This window comes from Haliaeetus leucocephalus, unplaced genomic scaffold, assembly GCF_000737465.1.
Source record: "Haliaeetus leucocephalus isolate CR32 unplaced genomic scaffold, Haliaeetus_leucocephalus-4.0 Scaffold858, whole genome shotgun sequence".
Classification (NCBI taxonomy): Eukaryota; Metazoa; Chordata; class Aves; order Accipitriformes; family Accipitridae; genus Haliaeetus; species Haliaeetus leucocephalus.
Window position 1 is genome coordinate 1,231,792 of NW_010973294.1, and position 21,392 is coordinate 1,253,183.

The window sequence follows — 21,392 nt, forward strand, 5'->3', positions numbered from 1 at the left end:
ACAAGTCCAGGTTTACAAATAGCAGGAATTTAGAAAGGTTATTTTATGAAAGGTTGAAGGTGTGATGACATTAGAGACACAGTAAAAAGAACTAAAGAATAGGTAAAATTTCAACAGGCTAAAGAAAAGGGTTTAGCAAAAAAAACTTATATTCGTTTTAATATTTTAATATCTTCTTTCTCTTGGTCCTTGACTGTGGTCCTTCTAAGAAATTCTTGTGATACTTTATTTGCCAAGGGTCTTGCTCTTGCTTTGATTTTATCAATAATCAAAATTGTTATCCTTTCCTTTTCCAAACAAAATTGACAACTTTTCTTGGTGGAACATGCTGGTTGCCTTTAGATTTAAGAGATTTAGAGCTGAGATTTTCAAAGATCAGTAAAACTGTGGATAGTTAATTCTTATTTGAGTTCTTTGATTTTGTCACATTTTGAGAAAATGTACATTACCAAACAAAATGACTTTCCAAAATTACCTATGACCTGAAATTTATGGCTTGGTTCAAGGTACTTCACTGACTTATGCTGGTTAGCCATCTCTTTTTGAATTTATACAGTAGCTGTTTTGCAAAGTAGTTTTTTGAATAGCCTCTAAGGCTATAATGTATGACTACATACACTGGGATCCATTACATACAATGGGACCCAGATTGTACGATTTTTGTCATGGATACTTCCTTAAAACAAAAAATTAGCAGCTTTGGCTTTTTTAGTGTTGTATTTCAAAGCTTAGTATTGCCAGACAGGAATTGCGAGTAAACCTCATCTTCAGGAAAATTCAGTGGCAGTTGCTCAGCTCAGCTGGTCTGCATGGATCTGTTTTCATTTTTGAGGTTTTTGTCTGTAAGGAAAAAGGGAGGACATTTCTTTCTTCTAAAATGAAACCTCACCATCACTCTTTCAAGCCAGACATGGGCATAAAGGAAAAGGCATTGAGAACTCTGGCCACCTAAACTGCTAATTCATCCACAAGTTTGTTGTGTGTGTCAAAAATGTTGAGATATGTATAACGGGAAGCCATAGGAGTATTTGTCTCAGTTGTAACGTTCAGCTCACTGAATCCCCAGGTTTCTTATCAGGATATAACCAAGATAATTTATGGCCCAGTGTAGAGCCTGATTAATCCTGTACCCTCCTTGGCTCAGTACACCACCTCATCACACGGGCTCACTACTTGTTCCATGCGTACGCTTCCCACACCAAAGGCAGCAGTTATTACAAGTCAGAGCTCTTAGGTGTGACGTGCTAACTGGGAAATTATCACTTAAGCAACAATAACAATGAAATGAATATTACTTTAGCTGAGGCCCAGAAATCAGGATAACCCATCTGCATGAAAATTAAGACTTGGGGAAAATAGCATTTACACAGAAGAGTGGGAGTCTGAAAAGTTTCTTTTCAAGCTCCACGAATTAAACCAGACACAAAGCTGTTGCCATTTAGAAATGAAGAAGTAAGAAGATTGGTACTGGAAGTGGAAAATGGATTTGTAAAGAGGTTTCATTTTAATGGAGAAGCTGGGTGAAAGGTAGGGACAGGAATGGGCACCACTTAGGCCTGTATGTGATGTCAAGTGGAAAGCTCAGGAGAGGGACGCTGGATGCTGGAGTAAGATTGATTTAACAATAGATGCAATTTAAGTGAAAAGGCTAAGGTGCCAGCAACTGGGGGTTGGGATAGCATGCATTTAAAAGAAGATTTAATTTAAACAGAAAGGCCAAGGAGGTGGAAGGTGGAGACTAAAACAAAATCAATATTAAATTAGCTAAGTAGAAGCTTGAATCAAATCAGCTAGTTAAAAGAAGGGCATACTGAGTATTTGGGAGTAGGGGAGCAATGAACAGACCTAAGAAATGTCAAGGAACTTTCAGTAAACAATATATCCCCTCTAATCAGAATAATAATCCCATTTTAATATGAATATTATTTATTACATAGTAAACCAAAAAATTCTTAAAGGAAGGTATGATCCCCAGTTTAAGGAAAATTATATGATTAAAATTATATTCCTATTTGAAGTTAATTGTCTTTTATGTATATATATGTGTGTATGTGTGTATGGGATATGGCATATAATATTCATAGAATCATAGAATCATGGAATAGTTTGGGTTGGAAGGGACCTTTAACGGTCATCTAGTACAACCCCCCTGTAACGAGCAGGGACATCTTCAACTAGATCAGGTTGCTCAGAGCCCCGTCCAACCTGACCCTGAATGTTTCCAGGGATGGGGCATCTACCTCTCTGGGCAACCTGTTCCAGTGTTTCACCACCCTCATTGTAAAAAAACTCTTTCTTATATCTAGTCTGAATATTCAGAATCAATGGCAGAAACGCTTAACGTGACTTATATTTGCAAAACAGAAATTTATGAAGTAGTTGTGAACTAGCCTTTAAAAATTTTCCTTTCTAGTTATCAGACTGGAAACCAATTCAAAGCTAAGGGGAGTCTGTATATACCTATGTTTGAAACAAAATATGTATATATATAAATATATATCCATCCATATGTATGTACGGATCCATCTGCACACATATATACATATATATAGTATATATTGATCCAAACAGGTAAAAATTGTCCAATATATGACATAATACTGTTCTGACACATTTCTCTGTTCAGAGAACTGTGTTAGTACTTTCTGCAAATAATACATAAAAAAATATTTTGCTTCCCATACAGATATTTCTAAATGCTTCACCTGTACTCCTGAAGTCCCATTTAAACCTTTAAATATATGTGCATATTTCTACAGTCAGAATCCAAAATCATGGATGGAAGCTAATGATTGCAGCTCTGTAGCTTTTGGTATCTGAAAGCTCACACAATTCATTGGTATAGAAGAGATCTCCAAAAAATATTAAATTTTACACTCTTAAACTCTCCCTCAACTTTATACAAAAAAGAATGCGTGGATAACTCCGACTTGATCAAGATGACCAAGTATCATTTCAATGTATGAAGTAGATGGGAGTATGTATCATCTGATGAGCTATCTGTAGCACCAGGCAGATGGCTCTGGGTACTTGGGTTTTTCTCACCCCCACAGGAACACTTCAAACCGGTACCATGTGTTCACCATTACTGCTCTCACCTACTAATATTCTGGGGAATATCTGATAATAATTCTTTGTGCTAAAGTGATTGAGGTGATTCTTTCCTACTGAATTTCAGGAAAAAAATTCTGTCTTGTGCTTATGGGAAGAATTGTGAGAAGGCACTGGAGGAAGTCTTATAATTTGAGTGATTTACCCTTTTCCTTAATGAAAAATAAATGAGCTGCAGGCTTGCATGGAAATGGCATCTTGACTATTATCTTCATACCTATTGCCAGGCAAGTTAGTCCGAGTTTAAAGTCATAATTAAACTCGGAGCAGGAAGTGAAAATTAGAGGCAACCTTACAGTAAGAAATTAATTCTTTACCGAAGATAGACTAAAATGTTTTACTCAAGTGGTATAGAAACTCAAGGGGGATTTCTTCAAGTTGTTTGAGTCACACCTTATAGTATGCTGCGCTATATCAAGGAAAAACTGGAATTAGTTTACGCATGTCATTTAGATGATGCCATTTTCTTGTGCTTTGTCTGCATCCTATCTGGATAAGTTGCATTCCATGTTAAATGTATGGTACTTTCAGGCAGATAACTTCTGCTACTGCTAGAAATATTCCACAGCCAAGACTTCCCTTGTCATACACTGTGCAGTATCTATTATTTAAAGACAATCTCTCAGCTAGAACAAGGTGTTCTGCAACAGTCCATGGAGATTACAACTGGAAATGAAGACTATTTTGTACATTTTGCTAGAAGAATGTAAAAGCAGAGGGTGGCATGGGTATATTTTTTTTTTTTGAGTTGTTTTCCTGTGATGGATTATTCATTTATGGTTTTTAAACAGAAAAAAAGAAGGGGGAATCATGCCTCTGCTGCAATTTTTTTTGCCACTGACTTACCTAAGATCAAGATTTTTTCTAGTTTTTAGTATTTATATTGTTTAACTGCTTTTATTTTACTCCACCTCAGAGGTTATACCCTTGGTGGTGTGCATTATAATCTATGCACATGTTTCCATAGGAACTATAACAAATGCTAGCTCGGGAACTGTATGATAACTTAATGTAAAAAAAAATAAATATTGAAGTAGCATGTAGTGGTAATTTAAATAGTATAATGTCCCTGCTGTAGTTCTTCCTTCATTACATACTTCAGAATTCGTTGTGTTAGTTTAGAGTAGGAGTGAGCACGCATTTTCAGTTAATTCACACATTCAGGCTGATGCTAAACAGGAGGACACCAATGGGACTGTAAGACCATACAATGTTGTTAGAATAACAGGTTTATCCTTTATATTTCCAGTACGGGAGAAAATGGAGTCAGGTATAAGTAGGATAGTAAATAGGTGAGTCTGCATCTAATCAACAAACTCCAGCTGGACAGACCCATAAAGTCTACAGAAACTGTAACTTGACATTTGTCTCCATTAAATGTTTGGTGGGATTGGCCTCGGCAACAGCTGAACTGATGGAGCCCTCTGGATACTCCTGGTGCTATTTCTGATGGCACTTCAACCTCTCCTTCATTCACGGTGGGCATCTGCAAGGCGACGAGAGCATCTGCTAGTGGGGGACGAGTCACTTCCTGGCACCAGCCACCCCGACACGTGGGCAGCACCTCAGCGCACGGAGCAGCAGGAACCACCTATCATCAGCCAGAGGTTTTACGGCGCCACCTGGGCTCCCTGGCTTTCCAGATGTCACAGACCACATTTGAGGACAGCTATGTTAGACTCTTCACCTCTGCGGAGTCCCATTTATTTATTTTTAGAAAACTGTTCAGCTGAATGAACACTTACAGAATGTATTTTGGTTATGGATCCATTACAGTTACGTGCCTAGCAACATGTATAGTCTATGCCTGGTGAAAATAACTGATTCTGTTGTTTTATCAAAACTGGTATATCAAAATTCTGGGGGCTTTGGGTTGCTTGTCCAGATGAACAGAAAGATGCAAACTGTTTTTCAAGTCTTCAGAAATATTGATAGTCACTGCCATTTTACAGAAATGCCAAAGCCGGGAGAATGCTGTCAACCTGGCAACTATAGTGCCGTTTCAGTGCCAGGCTGTAAAACTTACTATCATTTTAAAAGTTTGTGTCCAGCATATTCATCCAATGGTGAGTAACAACACATTTTGTTTCAGTACCTCAAGTCATTATGGCCTAAAGGTGAGCGTAGTGAGTGCTAAAGCCCAGTGATGATCTGCGCTGCTGGCTACTGTTTGGCAAGTTTCGTAAGTCCTCATTTTCAGTGAGGTAATTTAGGGTAGTCATTGTCTGGGGATGTTTGATTCTTGTATTGCCCAACAGAAGTGTAGGTCCTTCTTGGTCATTCTCGGTATTAACCATTTTATGATAAAAATTCTCTTTTCTAGAAGGTAAATGGACTCAACCATATGGGCAATTGCAATTGATGTAAAGATATTAGTAGTGGGTTCCCCAAAATTCCTTAGTTAGGGAAACTTGTGTATTTATATATAAAGGTAATCACACATGCAAACATATATAGGTCTGTTGCTAATATTAGTTCTTCATTCATTTGCAAAAAATAACATATTTATAAGAAATTTATCACTGCTGGACCTACTGTGTAACTACAAATATTAAATTAAATGTGAAGAAAAAGTTCTTTCTCTCTAGTTTGATTACTGCCAACAGATGCTCAATGGTGTGTATAAATATAATGCCATATGTCAGATAAGGCAATGCAGTAGTTTTTCAGCAATGGTAATAATGTATCTTGCTTTACTTAATATTTGTCTAATGATGGCATATGGAGGTTCCTATTGATACCATAGTATGGGGAAATTCTTCTTTTTTAAAAACAGATCCATCTTCCTCTCTGTTCTGAAAGTACAGCTGAGCTCTGAATACAACTAGCATAGGGGAGAGACTAAAAAAAAAAGAAAATGCTTTTGTTTATTAATTTTGTTCTTGTGGTTTCATTTAGGGGATAAAGCTTTCCTTCATAGTGAATGGAAGCTCTTTCCTTTATTTTTTGCTCATGCACAAAAGAGGTTTGAGCTTCCTTGGACTCACCTTTTAGTGTTTCAGTCTTGTTTTTATGATAAATGCTGAAATCACAGTCGCAGTTTTGTGGCAGATCTTCTCCTCTGATTTCACTTTTTTTTCCTTATGCAATTTATATGCAACACAGCTTCTACTCCACAAATTCACATACAGTACAGAACTATCAGTTCTGACATGTGTCAATGTCGTATTTATGAACTAGAATTTAGCAGCAATAGTGCTATCAACTGTCTTTCAAAAAAGTCCAGAAACTATTTAGAAATTTAATAATGATTTTAACAATGTATTTTGCCTAGTCTCCAGACTCTGCTTTATTAAAACCATTCAGTAACTGACAAGGTGGCAACAAGCTTCTGAGTTCATTTTTAGGAGAAAATGAGTCACAAACAGGATAGTGACAGGCTTTTATGATTACAGATTTCACATATTCTGTTCCTTCAAAAGGGCTTATATAAATTGATAGATCTACAAAGAAAGAAATGAAAAAATGAAAGGAAGAGATATAAATAGACTTTTTCATTAGGATGAATGATGGAAGGTATTAACCCCACTACAACAGTGTGCCTTTTACATGTCTTCTTTTCCATTCCTTTTGACCTGTTATCATCCTCCTTCTAAGTAAAAGTTAACTACAGTCTGAAACGTAGGTAAGGTGAGCAATAGCTGGAAATAAATGTTTCCTCAAGCATTATTACTGTTCAGAAAAGTGTCCATCAGCCAAAATGTCAGGCTCAAAATCCATTTAAGTACTGCACAGAGGCTAAACAGGCAGCTATTATTAATTTTTAAGTCTGCCTGATGGGTTTCAGACCAAGAACTGGGGTTAACTTGATGCACTGAATATTGCAGAGTATATTTAATTAGGGAGGCTTTGACTCTCAGATGGCTGAGGATTTATTCTGTGCAAACTCCTGCAAAAATATGATAGAATAGCTGCATCTACCTAAGAAAAGAATCTGCTGCATTATATTAAAATGTGTAAAATTGCTCTTTCGTTGCAGTTTCTTGGACTTTTATCCTAATGTAATTACTGTCTACTTTTAACCTGACTGTTTTGAAGCACCACTGTACTTCTTATTTAAATGCATTTTTGTTCATTATGCTGCAAGTTAACAATGTGAATTTTTCTAGAGTAAGTCCTGTTCTTCTCAGCTCATTACCAGACCAAACTCTTTTCCCACTGTGCCTTACACAGACGTTTCTTTATTTAAAACATATCTGTGGGATTGCCATGAATGAGTTATGATTGCCATTTGTGTTTAATGTATTTCTCTGTAAGCATAGAGGACTCTACAACACAAATGGGCATTAAATCACAAATTAGCAGAAAGTGAGATATTAAAGGGCTATTTAGTTGCTTCTGATTGGATTCAGGGTCTTAGAAGGGAATAAAAAAGTAACAAATCAGACATTATTTCCCTCCACTGGTTGTAAAATCTCCTAGATGTATCTATTCTTCTTTTTAGCTCCACTTCCAGCGCACCACTCTCAGCCTTGCCCCAGGTCATCCTCTCTTAACTAAAAAACCTATTCACACCAGAGTCTAGAAGATTATATGTAATGGTACAAGTGAAAATATGAAACTTGCCCATTCCTAACAAAGGACATTGCTGAACTAAATTACACCATCTTTTCCAAGATGAGTGAGATGGTTTTCACTTGTAACAAAACACCAGATTGCCACTGGCAGTTCTGGAAGACAAGCAGAAATTAAACACAAATTCCTTTGTGGAGAAAGGGCACTGAGTAGTTTTACATGCTGGATCACCCTAGCACTTGATGTGTTTTACTGGTTAATAAATATGTCAGCATACTCAGTGATTTAAATTTCCATTGGTAACATATGGCACGAAACTCTCAAAAGACAGTAAGGTGGGCTCACAGTCAGAGGAAAGTGGATGCGGCCTTGGATGTCAAAGATAGACCTTGCCCCAACTCTTCTGAAGAAGACAAATTTTCTAAGTAAACAAGGCCCTTAACTTGACAATAACCTTCTTGTGAGACCCTGAATATAAACCACATATACTCTTTAGCAGGTGACTGCATTTTCCATGAGTGCGTTGCATCTTGGGTGGGAGTTTTGTCTTTCTGTCACACGTGCATAAAACATCGATGTGTGAAATGCACTATAAAGGACTAAACAAAACCAACAATAATATAACATACTTGTGTAAAAAGTGAAGAGTCTGTCTTCCCAGGTACGGATATATCTGTGTTTGCATGTGGGTGTGCGTATACACACACTATTACTCTTTTAAAAGCAATGTAGTTTGTGTCCTCCTTATCAGTCTGCTGGCCTTCCCAATCATTTAATGAAGCCTCCCAGTTCCAGGAACTTAGTTAGCAATTGTCTCATAAATGAAGTTTCCAGATATCCGTATGAAGCCCTAGCTACTGTCATGACTCACCACAGCTATACGGAAAGGAGTTGTCTGTGGATTTCACTGGCCAAAGACTCCGTTTATACTTCCCAAATTATACAGCCGTCTTGCTGCCATGTTATCCTCTGCTGTTACCCTGTGTTACCGGTTACTGACTAACTGGCAATTCCCAGCTTTCCAAGGGAACATTGTCTGGGCTTTTCCTCCTCCTCAAGACCTACATTTAATGCTCCTTCTCCAAGTGTTCACATTTCTCCTTCATAGTACCAGTATTTGTCCAGGCTCCTTGTACCTTTTCACAGTACATGATGTGCACAACATGCTTATGACTTCTTCCCACTCAGTTTTATCTGAGAATCTCTTTGATATATTTTCTTCCTATCAGAAATTTAAATGAAAGTGTTAAAATAGATTTGACACTAATGTCTGTTGCATTATGATGGAGAACCGAACGTTGTACAGTTTGTAGCAATGGAAAAGTATTTTGTTTATGGTCCTTCACACTGTTTTCAATCAAAAAGTCTGCTTTTACCTCACAGCCATGAATTACTTAAATTATGTTTTCAATAAGATTTTCCAGATATTATCAAATGCTTTCCTACAAACTGAATCAATGTTTTCTACTATATTCATTTCACCCACTAGTGCTATTCTGTGAAGAAACAAAACAACTATGTTGAGATTTATGAATAAAAGTTTATGAATAAATATTTGGCTGTGTATTATTTATCCTATAGCCATAAAATGGTATTGACATTTGTTCCTTTTTTTTTTCCCTAGAGGTAGATATTTTACTGCTTAACTCCTCATATATGAGAGGAAGTAACTGCCATGATCACACATTGTCCCTTTTTTAAATAGGCTTGTTCTTGTATTGGATCCTCTTTGCTCATCCAGTATTATTCCATTCTCACTACTGCTTTTACCAAACTCTATGCTAGTCATGTGGGTATGGTGACCTTGTCAGGCAGTTCTCACAATCTCTTTTCACACAGCATCCTACCAAAATGTTCAGCATATTCAGATTTTTCCAATGCCCATTTAATGACTTTTGAGAAATAATTTTTTAAAGGTGTGCACATTTTCAAACTTTTTGAACAATATGGGTATGTATATAAGGATTTTATTGATAAAGGCAGGTTAAGAACATAGGGTCAGCATTTTGGATGCATGGTCTAGTAACTTGTAGCTGTTGAACAGGTCTACCTAATTATTGATCAGAGTGATACTGCATACTGCAAATGGCTTGGTCTGTTATCTCTGTTTATTTTACTGCTGATAAAGCTATCATTTGGAAAAACAGACTAAATGGCTTCAGCACCTTTGATTCAAATCTAAATGTACATACATAAAGACTTACATAAGTATATATATATGCGCAGTGTGGATTACATGATTTTCAGCAGTGTGACTGGTTCATGCAAGTGGTTCACAGATATCTATGAAGAAGTTTAGTAAGTACAGTCCTGACAGCTAGATAAGGTGGTAGTACCTAAACAAGTATGTCTTTGAGCACAATTGATTGTGTACATGAATGCCAGATTCTGCCATTTTTGAAACTTTGTTCTTCACCTTGGTAGTTAATGCAAGACTAAGTCTCACCCCAGGTACTGTGGCTCCAGAGATGGAGAGGTATGTATCAGTACTTACAGCTGTCCTCCTCCTCCATGAAAATACTGATCACGTAACAGGCATACACAAATCCAATAAGCTGTATGAAAGAAGAGGAAAAGCAATCATTAGAACACATTGAACACTTATCAAGCTTTTAGTACAATGGTATATAAAAACAGGTATCACAGCTAAATTTAAAAATTATTTGCTTCCATTTCCTGTACTCATATGTAAATTTCAGTGTAAATGGTCGCAAACAGCTAAATTAAAGAGACTTTCTCTCTTTTGCTCATGTCACATTATATTTTAAAATCTTTTCCCATTCCCACTGAGATCAGTATTGATGAATACTACTGTTGAGTAATACTGGTGGAAAACACTCGGACCTTGACGTTCAGCTATTACTTACATTCCTTTGCTTGTTCAGTACCTCTGTTCTCACACAACTTTGTCCACATGAACATGGGCCCTCTAAGCACCTAATTTATGTATTAAAAAGATAAAATATTTGTTGACTGCTACAGAATTAAGCCACGGTAAAGCTTGTATGGATACCACAAGAGATGTCTTTTTGTGTTGCATGAAGTGTCCCAGTGAAGAACTGTTTGGCAAAAGTTTAATTTGATATGTGAATTGTCATGATGTAGCTGAACAGTAAAGCTGGGTTATGATTCATCAGCATCAAGAAACACCTTATCACAAGGGCCTAACAGTAAATCACATTAACGATGCAAGAAATGAACAAACTCATTTCCCCAAAGGACACCACCAGCAAAATCATGCCATTATTTTAACAGCAGCTTCCACAAAAACATCCTCCTCAACCCAGATCTGTGTCACTTGTAGCATCATGAGGAAGGGATTAATGTCTTTAGGATCAGAGAACAGAAACTCTGCTTCTTCGCTTTCCATATAGACAAAATGTTTACTTATGAACACCACCAAGGAAGAAGAAAATCCCACTGGGCAAGGAAACCTATTAAACTGCACTGCCCATACATGTCCATGCTTGAGAAAATATTGTTTGTGTAGCTGTACACATTCATGCTATCTGAAAGCCTTGAAAAGACTGTTCATGAGAGACTTCTAACATAACCCGGAGATTAGTTTTAAGAAAACTCCTTTTCTCTGGTCCATTCAAAAAATCTAATTAAAATAGTTCTTCTAAGGGTGTTACGGATCAACCATCTGAGAAAGAGGTAATTTAATAGTATCTAGACAGGTATAAGCTCCTTCAGAGGCACAGAAATCATTCCAACCTGCTTTCTGGTTGGGCTGCACGAGGAGCTTTACAAGCAGCTCCAAGAGCCTCTCTGCAGACAAAAAGCTTGTCCACACAAGGGAATTCGGGGAAGTTAAGATGAATTAACTAAAGCTGTGAAATCAATGCACATAAGATAAAGTACATTAAATCCCTGTGTGGCCTTTCCCATTCTGAAATAAAGTGGCCTTAGTTCACTGTAGCTTAATCCTCCTCCAAGGGATTAATCTTCCCCACGGAGAATTAAGCTACAGTATGCTAAAGCTGAGTTACTTCTGAATGAGAGCTGTCACAGCGCTGCCGCACAGTCCTGTCAGAGCTTCCTCTCCAGGGCATTCACCTAGCTGGTGCTTCAGGAAAGCGAGTTTAATCCAACTTTCCTCTCGCTCTAAGCAGACCGCAGTATCGGCAGCTTCGCTGGCTTTCTTGTGGGTTCAGTTTACTGGGGTGGTCAGCATTGCCACAGCCTCTATCAGGTGGACACCACTTTGTTGTACTGATGCTCTGAGCCAGCTAAAGGCAAACCAGCTCTGGAGGAGATGCTCACTGGAGATGGCTAGGGGCAAGCTGTGCCCCACCTACCGAGCCCTGCTGTGCCTGGTGCCATGGTGCCTGCAGCTGGGTGGTACCTAGAGCCACGGCGGAGCTGGCTGGCTCAGTGTGATCCCACGTTTACCTTCTGAAGACTGTGTGCCTGGGTAAGAGGGGTCCAGCCTCCCGCTATTAATGAAAATGGGATCTTGTGGTTCTGCTGCCCTGCACCTCCAGGACTAGCACGGGCTTACAGACTCCTCGACAGATTAAGCACATTTTTTTTCCCTAAACTTCACAGTTTAGGGCACCTTTCAGGCATGACAACTGAAGCAACATGATATAAAGGCTTCCAAGGGATCAAAAAACTGACCGTAGTTGAGGTATATTGCTTGTGCCACCTGAACATTACATATAGATTAAATAATTCTTGCATTAGTACCACACAAATACCAGAAAACAGGTGGCTTTTCATGAGGGAATGTCACCTGTTTATGTACCATATTTCCTGTTCACCATTTGTGTTGTGTAATTTGACTGTGTAAGCCACTTGGGTTTGTTTCTTTTCCTTAAACGTGACTGAAATATTTTGAAGAGGAGAACTGCTGAGTAAATAATGAACATGATAAAAATGAATTGTAGTACAGCTTGTGGGTTGAAAGTTTGAGAAGGAAGATCAAATGTTTAGAAATATTTACTGTTTTCCAATCATGTATTTCTTTCTTTTTTCTTCTTATTAGTATTCTGTTTTAAATTAAGTTTACTTTCATAAATGCAATTCCTTCTTTATATGTATATGGGTACTCCATATCCACACATATTATATAAAACACCCATCTGAGAGGGCTTCCAGCAAATTTCTCACACATGTCTAAGGTGCTGGGCAGGTAGATAAAGCACAGAAAGAGACTTCCACTCTAATGTGTAATAAACCACAAAGAAGAAAGCAACAGGGAAAAATACTCTAAGAGGTCTTCCCTCCAAAAAAGTATGGGACATGGCAAGCCTGATTTTTTTAACAGTCCTAACAGCTTACATCTTGCTCTTTCAGTAGATCTTCTTCTTAAAGTAAATCTTTTCCCACTCTCTTCAGTGTTTGAAACACACTTTTTCTAATCTATGACCGTCTTGCAAAATCAGCAGCCTCTCTCTGTTTCTCAGTATTTCTTTACATTTCTCAGCATTAGTAGATAAATAGTCTTCAGTCAAATAGAAATCGCTGCCAACTGTTGTGTTTATGGCATATACTTGTTTAAAATATACCATTTCCCCCCATCTGTTTAGTTATTAATACCAGGAGAAATAAAAAAATGTATTCACCCTCTCTCAATTTCATGGTCTTTTTTTAGGAAAAAGAAAGATCAGGTCTCTAATCATGCTGGGAGATATCATAACCCACCATATTCCAAGAATATATTTCTGTAATTAAACGGCAGAATGCACATTTTTGAAAGAATAAAGCAACAAAGAGGAAAAAGAGCCTTTTAGCATCAATTGTCAGGTATTGCTGTTCAGAGGCAGACAGCAGTGTTTGGCTTGTAACTAACATACTAGTAATTATAGTTGGATAACTCATACCTACAGTACAATTAACATGAAGCGATAAAGTGGGAATATACCCTTCTACAGATGAGACCTGTTTCCAGATCCTTAAACAGTTACAGCCACCACAGTGTGAATATTTTTATAAATGAATTAATTAAAGTCTCTTCTTTTGCTTTATTGATGGACACACTAATAAAATATTTATTCCAACAAATTACTTTTGCTATCTTGATTAACCCAGCTGCTGTTTAATTAATAATGTTATGCTCATGTGAACCTATCTAGCCATCATGTTAATTGCCAATTTGCAGTGAGCTGACTGATGTCTACTGCCCGGTTTCTTGATATTGGAAATTGTTGGCTATTGGCCTGGCACCAAGTGATAGACTTAAATGTGTGTTCCCTGATAATGACAGAAAATGTGATGCAAATGAGCTGGAAGATACTTAATTTGCTCATCTGAGGCTTCAGTAATCATTCGAAGGGACCAATGAAGTGCTTGGAACAGGATGTCCAAAGCATCAAAGGTCACTAACACCTCCAAGTATAAATGGGAGCCTCTGGCTTGATCCAGAGAGCAATCTAGATGGCAAGGTGGACTTGTCTTGAAAATGTTGAGTTTCAAGGCATGGAAACTTTCTGGGATCTCTGCACTGTACAGGGGACTCCCTGTCTTGCCTGCACAGCCCAGTCTAGTAAACTGTCTCAGAAGGCACTTGTTGTCCTGGTTTCAGCTGGGATAGCATTAATTGTCTTCCTAGTAGCTGCTATAGTGCTGGTTTTGAGTTGGGTATGAGAAGAATGTTGATGACACTGATGTTTTCAGTTCTTGCTAAGTAATGTTTAGTCTAAAGTCAAGGATTTTTCATCTTCTGATGCCCAGCCAACAAGAAGGCTGGAGGGGCACAAGAAGTTGGCACAGGACACAGCCAGGGCAGCTGACCCAAAGTGGCTAATGGGATATTCCATACTATGTGATGTCACATCTAGTATATAAACTGGGGCGAGTGGGGCTGGGGGGATCACTGCTTGGGGACTAACTGGGTGTCGATTGGCAGGTGGTGAGCAATTGCACTGTGCATCATTTGTGTATTCCGATCCTTTTATTATTGCTGTTGTCACTTTATTAGTGTTATCATTATAATTAGCAGTTTCTTCTTTTCTGTTCTATTAAACCGTTCTTATCTCAACCCACGAGTTTTATTTCTTCTCCTGATTTTCTCCCATCCCAGTGGGTGGGGGGGAAAGTGAGTGAGCGGCTGTGTGGTGCTTAGTTGCTGGCTGGGGTTAAACCATGACACTTGTCAGTGCTATTCTGCAGAAAATCAAGTGGGAAACTGTGTGAAGAGGCTGTTGTCCCCTGCTTTCATCCAGTTACACAGCAGTTAGGATACACAACTTGCTCTGGAGAGAATAAGCAATACATAAAATACTCAGACATTTCATGGAATCACAGAATGCTTTGGGCTAGAAGGGACCTTTAAAGATCATGTAGTCCAACCCCCCTGCCGTGGGCAGGTACATCTTTCACTACATCAGGTTGCTCAAAGCCCAGTCCAACCTAACTGTGAACACTTCCAGGGATGGGGCATCCACAAGCTCTCTGGGCAACCTATGCCAGTATCTTACCACCCTCATCATAAAAAATTTCTTCCTTATGTCCAATCTAAATCTATCCTTTTTCAATTTAAAACTGTTGCCCCTTGTCCTTTCACTACAGACCACGGTAAAAAGCCTCTCTCTGCCTTTCTTATAAGATCCCTCCATATATTGAAAGGACACAATAAGGTTTCCCAGGAGCTAAATAACCCCAATACTTTCAATCCTCCGATCATCTTCATGGCCCTCCTCTGGGCCTGCTCACACAGATCCGTATCTTCCTTGTGCTGGGCACCCCAGAGCTGGATGCAGTACTCTAGGTGGGGTCTCACGAGAGTGGAGTAGAGGGGGAAAATCACATCGACCTGCTGGCCGTGCTTCTTGTGATGCAGCCCAGGAGACAGTTGGCTTTTTGGGCTGCAAGCACACCTTGCTGGCTCATGTCCAGTTTTTCATCCACCAGGATCCCCAGGTCCTTCTCTGCAGGGCTGGTCTCAATCCATTCATGCCCCAGTCTGTACTGATATTAAGGATTGCCCTGACCCAGGTGCAAGATCTTGCACTTGGCCTTGTTGAACTTCATAAGGTTTGCTCAGACCCACTCCTTGAACCTGCCAAGGTGCCTCTGGCTGGTATCTCCTCCCTCTAGTGTATCAACTGCATCACTCAGCTGGATGTCATCAGCAAACTTTCTGGAGGTGCACTCAATCCCATTATGTCATTAATGAAGATATGAAATAGCATTGGTCCCAATACAGACCCTTGGGGGACACCACTTGTTACTGGTTTCCATTTGGACATTGAACCATAACTGTTTGGACATGGCCACCCAGTATTTTCAGAACCACCAGTATTTTCATACCAAAACCCTTATTTCTTCAATGACTAGCTGATAAACGTTGCTCTCATTCTCCAAATTATAGTGATGAGCAGGCTCAGGGTGTAGGAAACAATTGTCACCTAGGCTAAGTTGGCAGAGACTTCAGTGTGGAGTGCACAAAGGCATTTCTTATTAGTGGAACATGGGTACGTTTATATGATGCTATTATCAAGGCTTTTGATGCATAATTTATTTTCTGCTGATAGCCTTAGGTAGAAATGAAGTGGTAGTCTCTGTTATTTTTCTCCTGTGCAGGCAGTATATTCTCTAGAGGACCTAAATGCTTCAGTCTAACTAAAATCTCTAGGCTTAAGCTATGGACACCTGCATGAAATATAAATGCCTAGTTTAATAGAATTGAAATTAGATTATATAATTGTCTATCATTAAACTGCAAGAAACTATGAAAACATGTAAGAAATTAAAAACCTAATCATCTGAGCAAATATATGCTGTGACATATAATTGCTTTAATAAATGAATATTGCTAGAATATATCCCATTAAAAATAAGAACCAAACTGAGTGTAAAATATATATTTACTTGCAAATTAATGTATTTTAATAGTTACCAGTTATTGTGGATTAACCTTTCCTTAGGAAAACAAGGACAAATGCAAAATAAAATTAGAAGTGATTATTTAAATCAAGGCTATTGTCTGCAGACTGAAATATTTTTGATTAAAATTGATGATTTAGATAATTTTGATTTAAATCTTTCTGCTTGGTTTTGTTGTCATCTACTGTGGCCTTTAAATACACTCACACAGTATGTGATTACTTTCCTATCTATCTGCTTCATGTACTGCAGTTCCACTGGTTCAAAGGAGATATGTGAGTGTATACTGGCTATCTAAGATTACATGAAGCAGTGGCCTTGGCTATCAGGTTAATCTTCAAGATCAGATGTACAATAGGACACTTATCACTGCTAAGCTACTATGCAGAGTTTTGTAGAGATATTATTACAACAAAATAGGACCATCCAAATAAACTAAATAAATGTTCAGTAGTCCTGGCTCCCAGAGGATGTATGCAATGTTATAGGTAAACTAGATTTGGAAGCTTTCTCCAATCAAAAAGATAAGACAACTGTGCTTCACATCTTTCCTTGTACACACCCAGTCCACCCAGATTGTCATCTCACTGAATATGGCTTTTTCTTGACTTCTTTTTTGCTCATGACAGCTGAAGAACATTATTTCCCATCTATCTCTGTGGTGCTTCAAAACTGTAACTTGGTGAACACAAGTCCTGTTTTCTGCAACTTACTTCACTATTACCCAATTTCCAACAAAGACCGAGGAAGTATGAAAGGAGAAGAAACTTTTAAAATTGACTTTTTTGTATAAAAAGGGTGTAGGATACAAAGCTTGACAAGATTTCTTTAAATTTAACTTATAAAATGGAAACTGTGTAGCAAAAGTGAATTTACTGAGTAAAAAGATAAAAATGCATTAAATTACAAAACATCCTGACTATTACTATCTCCTGACTAGCATTTTCAGGAGACCTAACAAATTCTGAGGAAAGGGTGAAACGTGAGTAGTTCATCTTCTTAGCAACCTACTTGCCACTAACATTTTTAATACTCTGCAAATAGGACTGTAAAGCCCTTTTCTTCCATTAAAGACTAGAAAAGCATTAAATCAGAATGGGAGATACACAAGAGAAACAGGATATTATCTCAGGATCTGTGTGTATACATGAGTCATCAAGATAGAAATATGACTAAGATTATCAGGCACAAAGAAATGATAAATGCACAGATTTCAAGACAATGACAAAGGAACCAGGATCAAGAGTAACAGTAGTATATAGTTGTGGTATAATAATAACCATTCACTATAACTGCATGATTATATACTAATGTATATAATTATCTAATTATATGACTGTATATAATTATCTGCTATAACTGCTTGATTATATATATTTTATTAGAAAGATACTGTAAAACTATATAGTTATAGACAATTTCAAAACTGAATGCAGTTTTTTGAATTAAAGAAGAGACAGGCTCAAAGGTATGTTCTCATTTTCTAGAACTAAATGATGAAATGCACAACATTTTACAGTGGTAGCAGTAGGACCCCCAACCTTAAAGTACTTAGAAATCTAAAACCATAAAAGCAGACAAACTGGGAAAATGTCCAGAAGACATAGCAGAATATGGTAGCAGCAACATCTGAAGTACACTGCGTTGTCTAAGTATTTTTTTTCTTTCTTTCTTTCATCTTCTTAAAATCTATTGGATGTGACTTCAGTAAAATTCAGGCTTTAGGGGCACTGTCTACCAATTTCATCAGCATGACCCAGAGCTGGTCTGGGCCAACTGTGTCGTTTACAGCGGTAGTGGAGGGGTCTCAGAGGCTGCAACTCTGATAGGCCTTAAAATGTGTTATGGACTCTAAAAGTGGGTGATAGGAGCTTATGAGTACTTTTGCTTTATATTGATCAGGGAGAAACAAGTGAGCAGAGATAATAAAATAAATGCCCATTCTTAAAATACATAGAGGTTGCTGTTGGCTAATATTGCAGGAGATAATTCCTCTTGAAAGCCATCTACCTAGCACGGGGAGGGGAGAGCAGCATGCTGGAAAAGACTATACCAGTTAGCTAACCTGCTTTTTGAAGTCCCACCCTGTATCCACAGTTCTCAAATCCTGGTTTTCACAGTGTCCCTTTGTCTTTAAATTAAAAATTTTATTTGACAACCTAATTTTCCCAGGCCAAGATCAGAACCATTTTTGCCTACACTTGGTCTGGGAGTTTATTTCTCCAGCAGCAGAAACATATAATTACCCCTTTTGCCCAGTTGCCCAAAAGGACTTTACCACTTAAGAGGGAAGACTGGTGTGTGATGTTGCCAAGGTGTGTCCCAGCTTTGTCAGAGTTGAGAAAAACAAGCGAGAACATCGTATGTTCTCTCACCCTCTCCCTCTTTAGCTTGGTTATGGCTTATTCTCTCTCCTTTGTTTTTGCTGCAAGACCTTTAGAAAAAATATTGTATGTTCTGAGAACAGAAAGATGGTGGATTTGGAACAAACTGTGTAATCCAGACTCCTGTATAATTTTGTAGGTCACAGAATGTCATCTAGATACTCTGGTAGCCTAATGATAACGTTGTCAGAGCATCCCTCACAGACTAGGTTGTGGTACTGGTGCTCCGGATGAGTTATGTCCACAGAAGGGATCTGGGAACCTTTGCACTTCACTTGCACAAGAGAAAGAAATAAATTCCAAGCATTAATCCTTATTTATTTGGTTGTCTATCATGTGATAGATATATCAGTTTTATATTTTGAATTAAATGAAAGTCTCAATATGTAAAAACACTGAACACAGTATTTAAACATGACTGGCTAGAATACAGTGTTTTCTCTTGCAATATATTAATTCCTTGTTAATGATTCAACTGAATGCAGTGAAAGTCAATAGTGTAAAGTAAAGCCAACCTCAAAACTTGAAAGTTAAAGAACAAAATGATAGAAAGTGAAAGGGATGAGGGTGGTAAGAAGGAAAAGGGAGAGAAAGGAGATCTACATCTGGGTAGGTCCTTAACAAAATCACCAGAAAAGAACTGGATAAACAAGCAAGACTTTCTCTAGATCTAGTTTTATTCCAGTAGTAAAGAAAATAAAAGTTCTCCTAAGAATGGTGTCAAAGTTCTCATATTTAGGTTAATGACTAATTAGCTCGTCAGCTGAATAACAAGGAGTGAGAAAACTCTTTACATCTAATTTTACAATAAGCAGACAGAAAGATGACCTTCCTTCATTTCTGAAAACCTGACTTTGTGTTATTTGTTTTTATATTTTCTAAATAACTACTTTTATTTGCTTTTGCCTTAACTTGTCAGTGTTAAGGATAATTTCAGAGCTACTTGCAGATGACACAATATTTCACATCTTTTGATATAGCAAAGAAATTCAGGTTTGATGGTGTCTTGTAACCCAAAGTGTTTCTTCAAGGTATCTGTCAGGTAATGAATTCACCTCCACCAAGTTGCATATACCACTTTGGAAGCTGGTAATGAAATCAGAAGAAAGGATGAAAGAAACGTCTGCCAGTTACCAGAGCCAATGTAAATCTCTTTGGCATGTGACAAGGTACTTGGGAAGGTTTCTGAATCCCAGGGAAGCCAATTATGCACGCAGGGAGTACCAAAGTAAACTCCTTTCAGAACAGCAGAATATTGCAAATCTTGGCCATTTTTTATGCTAATACTCCTTTTAAAATTCTTCCACTGGTTATACTGTAATTATGAAAGATGTCCTCTGTTGATAGAATGCCAAAAGATATTTTTTCCCTCCTTAATAGATGAGAAGGCACATAATGAGAGTATTATTTCCACTTTCTTGTGGCAATAGACACAGAGAATGCATTTTAATTCCAACAATGCATTGCAATCTGTAAGAATTACTTATTTTCTACTGAATCATTTCTTTCCCTTCATGCACAATGTAAATAACACATGTATGAAACTGTTCTATCACCGTGAGGCAGTAGCCATTTAAAGACAGACAAACTGTGGCACAGAAACAAAAATAACTAGTTCAAGATTTCAGTGGGGTGACAGTGAATGTAAGAATAGAATTACTACAGTCTGACTCCCACTATTCTCTAATCACTTTTATAGATACTTCTTAAATAGCTAGGTAATAAGACCTAAGACTGAACACATTATTATTCAAGCTCCTGTTAATCCATAAGCATGGCTTGAAAATTGTATGAAAAAACATGCTAAGCTTTCACTAACAACAATTATGCCAGAGCATACCTCAGGGAAAAATAGAACAACAAAAAGCAACCCACAGATAAAACCTAAGCTGTCATATTAACTCATGTTAGGAAATGTTATATGATCTAATGAACTGCAAAGTAAGATCTAATCTCTACCTATACCAGGTTGCTCATGTTAGCCCCTCTAGTGGAACCCTCAGAGAGGATTTTTGGGGCTGGTAGGCACAGAAATGCACCTCAGAAGTAAGCTCCGAAGCCTGAAAGACATGTACCAGCTTAGACTTGGCACTAATTAAATCACAGGGGAAAACAAGGCTTGAATAATAACCAAAACATGGTTAAAATTCACAAGAGTGTAGAAATTCATATAAGGCAGCATGGATGAGCACCAATTGTCTGAAAACTTTTCTTATAATCTAGTCTGCAGGGGGAGCTGGAAAAGCAGCATATAGTATTTCTCTCTGTGGATCTCAATTCCAAATTATTTTTGGACATTTCATAGTTCAATTTTCTTTTTCTATTAATATTTTGTTCAATACAGACAAGGAAAATCACAAAAAAAAAAATTGATTTTTTTTCTTGGATGTGTAAATATATACTGGAAATTCTTAAAATCTTATCTTCCTTAGAGGACCACAGATGATGTCTGTCTATTCTTGGCAAAGAAAGTTTACCTCCATCTTTAAGAAGGTAAGAAAAGACAGAACAGGCAAAGAGATGATGGTTTTTGATTCTTGAAAATGGAAA

At 37.8% G+C, this 21,392-nt stretch overlaps 1 protein-coding gene across 1 annotated transcript in view; it reads right to left on the bottom strand.

The window, feature by feature from the left end:
* The window catches only part of NKAIN3 (Na+/K+ transporting ATPase interacting 3), a 194,051-nt gene that overhangs the window by 13,898 nt on the left and 158,761 nt on the right, over positions 1 to 21,392 (bottom strand). Inside the window, exon 4 of the mRNA XM_010582892.1 lies at positions 10,121 to 10,181. Coding sequence (XP_010581194.1) covers positions 10,121 to 10,181 — 61 coding nt within the window. The remainder of the gene's footprint in view (positions 1 to 10,120; positions 10,182 to 21,392) is intronic.